The 6,022-nt window shown below is 34.3% G+C and overlaps 1 protein-coding gene across 1 annotated transcript in view; it reads left to right on the forward strand.

Annotated features, from left to right (window-relative positions):
- Positions 1 to 1,949, forward strand: part of LOC145691770 (cytochrome P450 2U1-like) — a 28,323-nt gene extending 26,374 nt beyond the window's left edge. Inside the window, exon 6 of the mRNA XM_081767080.1 lies at positions 1,711 to 1,949. Coding sequence (XP_081623206.1) covers positions 1,711 to 1,892 — 182 coding nt within the window. The 3' untranslated portion in view covers positions 1,893 to 1,949. The remainder of the gene's footprint in view (positions 1 to 1,710) is intronic.
- Positions 1,950 to 6,022: the final 4,073 nt, after the last annotated feature.

The raw sequence follows: 6,022 nt of genomic DNA on the forward strand, positions 1-6,022 counted from the left end.
AGCGAGACACACACACACACACACACAGAGAGAGAGAGAGAGAGAGAGAGAGATGTAGAGCATTTCGATGGAGAAAAGTGAGAGTTCAAAGTAGTGAAAGTGTGAAAAAGAAAATGAAAGAATTAATGTAGTTGAGGGGCTAGCCCATGCCCTCTCTTTGACTTCAGATTCGGCTGGCGAATGGTTGGGGTATTTATAAAAAGTTTGGTCACGTGGTGTGATGAGTGCTCGCTCTTGTGTGTATGTGAGACGGATTGGAGATAGGACAAATACATTCACACTTCGTTTGTGGTGACTACATTCTTCTACAGTTCTACATATTTCTCTCGCATGTGAGCTTTCTGAAGATGACTTCTCATTTTATGACCTGCCTCATTCTCTTTGGTATTAACATCGTTCTTATGAACAACTTATAAGGCACATTTTTATGAATGGTATTGTGAATATTAGTTTGGAACACGCAAAACCTAAATAAAATAACTAATTTCAAAGAATGTTAATGAAATGTGTTCAATACATTGATAAAATCACAAATACATGGGTTTCAGTGATTTACACTGTATTATTAATAATGTAGGTGATATAAATGTTTAAAAACATGTATCCTTCTCATAGAGAGAAGTAGACTAATCTTCAAGAAATAATGGCAAGTAAAAGAATATTACATGATAAAATGAGGAAGGACTCCTGCAAATCAACACAAATATTCTTTTTTATTCAAAATATTCAACACAAACGGGTAAGTAAATAAATTTAAAGTTCGAAGTTGGGAATTACAGTTTTTGTAAATACTGTTAGGTTAACTCGATTTGTATACTTGTTTACTATTTCATGAATACATTTCCGATTTTAGTAACAAACATTTGAAATGTACGGTATGTCCGAGAGGTACCCTTTTCCGCACAGCTAAGTACCACAAAGAGGAATTGAACTATTAACTTTTCTTTCATAAATACTATGATAGTCCAGTTCTAATATGTACGATAAATATGTTCACTGTATGGGTATCTATCCAATCATAATGTACACACAAATTTATGCATTGTAATGTTCTACTTAAGATGTTGCAAATATCTGAGAAGATATTGTTCGAAAGGTTTTCTTACAGTTTCATGTATTCTTCATCTGATTTGTACGGACATTGAACGACATGTGACGGCATTTGTTGTCTGGTGTTGTAAGGACTTCATGGACAACATTTCAAGTGAGATGGAACTGTGTAAATGCAACTACTCACATCAGCCACAGCTTGAGAATATTAGTATTTCACGTGACATTAAACATATTGATAGCAGATGATGCTTGAAAGTAGAAATACTAGGAAGTCTAGTTTGTGCTCATAAAATTAGAGTAACCAATCCTATGATATAAATCACGAATGCGTTGCTCTTACTAATACATAAATCTAAAGATATCACATTTCAAAAATACCCGCTTTATATATGATTGCGTAAACAAGCTAATACTAGCTACTGCCTATAATACGAATACGCTATAACCAAAATAGTTACCAAACGTTATCATCGAATGTTCTCACTCTACAAGTCATATAGAAAATCCTACGTATCGTTGTCTATTTAAGGTAGTCATTGTGCTAAAGAAAAGTTACGTTTAAAAAAAAAGCATACTAATTTTTAAAACATGGAAATTGATTTAACAATTTTAGAATTAATGTAAACATATAATGTGACTTTTTCGTTTCATTTTCAGGACGAAGGCGATGTTTGGGTGAAAATGTAACGAAAATAATGCTCTTCCAATTTACAACGGTGATGTTGCAGAAGTTTACGTTCTCTATCCCGCCGAATCAAGCTCCACCGTCCACAGAAACCAGGGATGGACTTGTAGTAAAACCAATGCCTTTCTCTGTAATTATTGAAGAAAATAAATGAAATGTATCTCGAAACTTTGATTAAAAATCATAAACAATGTTATACGTAGAAATAGTTACAAACATATATAACATGAATTGATGTAATCACAATATAATTATACTTATATTTATATATCATGATATTTAGTCGTTTTACTTACAATCTTTTACTTTTTACAATCCGTTTATGTTCCTACTTATGAATATTGCATTGAATGATTAGAAACTTTTTATCTTATGCATTCGAACCTGAATTCATACTAGTTTTCCGTCACATATACGTCTCGAAGACCGTAGAGGGGCTGATAAAATCTATAAAATCATTAAGTGTTTACAGGACCTCCATCAATTTGCACCTCAAGCCAAAATGCATATTTTCTATATATACCTAGGTACATTTGTCGAATGATATATCCTTTGATACATCTTAAAGAACAAAACAACATTGGTAAGAGATGAGGGTCGATTTGTAAAACTATTTTCCAAGTGGTACGAAAAATTGGTGATGTTTCAAATAAAATGGTATTGTTTTTAGTGTAAACAAGGTGGGAGTTAAACCAATTGATCAAAGTAAGAATTAAGGAAATAACAAATTATTGACAGAAAATCAACATGCACAGCATTGCATGGCAGCCAAGTTACGCGAAGCAAATGAAAACTGGCCTGCACTGCCGTAAGCATATTATACACGAACAAGAGTTTTGGGTAAAATCGCCGACTTTGAGGCTTTGTAAAAACGATTCTCTTAAGGGTAGAAACATGATATTTAGACTGTAAGGAGATATCCCACAGATGTACTAATATGCCAAATTTCGCATTCCCACCTTCAACCATATTCGAGTACTAGACCCCCAAAATATTCAAATTTCAGGCTCACTGACTCACTGACTCACTCATCAAATTGATTAGGTACTTCTCAATTAGATAGAAACGTGAAACTTTGCATAAAGGTACCATAAAATAATTTGAGTATGGAAAAGGTCCGACATCTGAGGAATGTTTTATGGGAATTTTTTATGGGCAAAAACTGTCCTTAGCCAGGAAAAAAAATGTTTCACTCACTCACTCACCAAATTGATTATGTACTTCCCAATGAGATAGAAACGTGAAACTTTGCATAAAGGTACCCTATAACGACCTAAGTATAGAAAAAGTCCGAAATCTGAGGAATGTCCTATGGGAAATCTTTTATGGGCCACAAACTGTCCTTAGCCAGGAGAGAAATCGTTTCAATCACTCACTCATCAAATTGATTAGGTCCTCCCGAATTAGATAGAAACTTGAAATTTTGCATAAAGGTTCTCTACAACAACTTGAGTGTGGAAACAGTTCAAAATCTGAGGAATGTGCTATGGGAAATTTTTTATAGCCAAAAACTGTCCTTAGCCAGGAAAGAAATCGTTTCACTCACTCACTCACCAAATTGATTACGTACTTCCCAATGAGAAGAAACTTGAAGCTTTGCATAAAGGTGCTCTACAATAACTTGAGTATGGAAAAAGTTCAAAATCTGAAAAATGTGCTATGGGAATTTTTATAGGCAAAAAACTGTCCTTAGCCAGGAAAAAATCGTATCACTCACTCACTCATCAAATTGATAAGATACTTCCCAATGAGATAGAAACCTGAAACTATGCATAAAAGTACCCTATAACACTTTGAGTATGAAAAAAAATCCGAAATCTGAGGAATGTGCTATGGGAAATTTTTTATAGGCAAAAAACTGTCAGCCAGGAATAACATCGTTTCACTCACTCACTCATCAAATTGATTAGGTACTTCGCAATGAGATAGCAACTTGAAACTTTGCACAAAAGTACCTATAACGACCTGAGTATGGAATAAGTGAGAAATCTGAGGAATGAGCTATGGGAAATTTTTAGGGGCAAAATACTGTCCGTTCCCAGGAAAAAGGTCGTTTCACTCACTCATCAAATTGATTAGGTACTTCCCAATGAGATAGAAACTTGAAACTTTGCATAAATGTACCCTATAACGACCTGAGTATGGAAAAAGTCAGAAATCTGAGGAATGTGCTACAGGATTTTTTTATAGGCAAAAAACTGTTCTTAGCCAGGAAAAAAACCGTTTCACTCATTCACTCATCAAATTGATTAGGTACTTTCCAATGAGATAGAAACCTGAAACTTTGCATACAAGTACCCTATAACAATTTGAGTATGAAAAAAGCCCGAAATCTGAGGAGTGTGCTATGGGAAATCTTTTCTGAGCATAAAACTGTTCTTAGCCATGAAAAAAAATCGTTTCACTCACTCACTCATCAAATTGATTAGGTACTTCCCAATGAGATAGAAACTTGAAACTTTGCATAAAGGTACCATAAAGCAACTTGAGTATGGAAAAATCAGAAATCTGAGGAATGTGCTATGGGATTTTTTATAGGCAAAAACTGTCCTTAGCCAGGAAAAAATAGTTTCACTCACTCACTCATCAAATTGATTAGATACTTCCCAATGAGATAGAAACCTGAAACTTTGCATAAAAGTACCCTATAACAATTTGAGTATGAAAAAGGTCCGAAATCTGAGGAATGTGCTATGGGAAATTTTTTATAGGCAAAAACTGTCCTTAGCCAGGAAAAAAATCGTTTCACTCACTCACTCATCAAATTGATTAGGTACTTCCCAATGAGATAGAAACTTGAAGCTTTGCATAAAGGTGCTCTACAATAGCTTGAGTATGAAAAAAGTTCAAAATCTGAGGAATGTGCTATGGGAAATTTTTAATAGGCAAAAAACTGTCCTTAGCCAGGAAAAAAATCGTTTCACTCACTCACTCATCAAATTGATTACGTACTTCCCAATGAGATAGAAACTTGAAGCTTTGCATAAAGGTGCTCTACAATAGCTTGAGTATGAAAAAAGTTCAAAATCTGAGGAATGTGCTATGGGAAACCTTATATGAGCATAAAACTGTTCTTAGCCATGAAAAAAAATCGTTTCACTCACTCACTCATCAAATTGATTAGGTACTTCCCAATAAGATAGAAACGTGAAACTTTGCATAATTGAACCCTATAACGACCTAAGTATGGAAAAAGTCCGAAATCTGTGGAATGTTCTATGGGAAATTTTTAGGAGCAAAAAATGTCCTTGGCCAGGAAAAATTCGTTTCACTAACTCACCCATCAAATTGATTAGATACTTCCTAATGAGACAAAGACGTGAAACTGCACACTGGTACATTATAATAACCTGAGTATGGAAAAAGTCGAAATTTAAGGAATGTATAATGGGAAAGTTTTTATAGGCTAAAGATTTCCTTAGCCAAGCAAGAAATCGTTTCACTCACTCACTTATCAAGTTAATTTGTTACTTACCAATGGGATAGAGACGTAAAACTCTGCATAAAGGTACATTATAATGACTTGAATATGGAAAAGTCCGAAATGTGAGGAATGTGCTATGGGAGTTATTTATGGATGAAAAACTGTCCTTAGTCAAACACAAATCGGTTCATTCTCTCCCTCATCAAATTGATTGGATACTTCCCAATGAGATAGAAACGTGAAACGTTCCATAGAGTTACCCTATAATGACTTGAGCATAGAAAAATTCCGAAATGTGTGACATGTGTTATAAGAAATATTTTTATTGGCGAAAAACTGTTCTTAATCAAGTAGAAGTCGTTTCATTCTCTCAATCATCAAATTGATTAGGTAATTCACAATGAGGTATAGACGTGAAACGTTCCATAGAAGAACCCTATATTGACTAGACTACAGAAAAAATCCAAAATGTGATTAATGTGCTATGGGATTTTTTATGGGCGGGAAACTGTCCTTAGCCAAACATAAAAATATTCGTCTTCTCACTCATTACACTGATTAGGTACTTTCCAATGAGATAGAGACGTGAAACTCTGCATAAAGGTACTGTACCTTATAATGGTTTAAGTGCAAAAAATTCCGAAATGTGAGGAAAGTGCTATTGGAAATTTTTCATGGGCGAAAAACTGTCCTTAGCAAAGCACGGTTCATTCAATCAGTCATGACATTGATTTGTTAGTTTCCAATGATAATGGCGTGAAGTTGTGCATAAAGGTACCTTATAATGACTTGAGTGTGAAAAAAGTCTTAAATGTGAGGAATGTGTAATGGGAATTTTTTATGGGTGAAAAACTATTTTT

This window comes from Thermobia domestica, chromosome 8 (assembly GCF_964235325.1).
Source record: "Thermobia domestica chromosome 8, izTheDome1.hap1.1, whole genome shotgun sequence".
NCBI classification, from domain to species: domain Eukaryota; kingdom Metazoa; phylum Arthropoda; class Insecta; order Zygentoma; family Lepismatidae; genus Thermobia; species Thermobia domestica.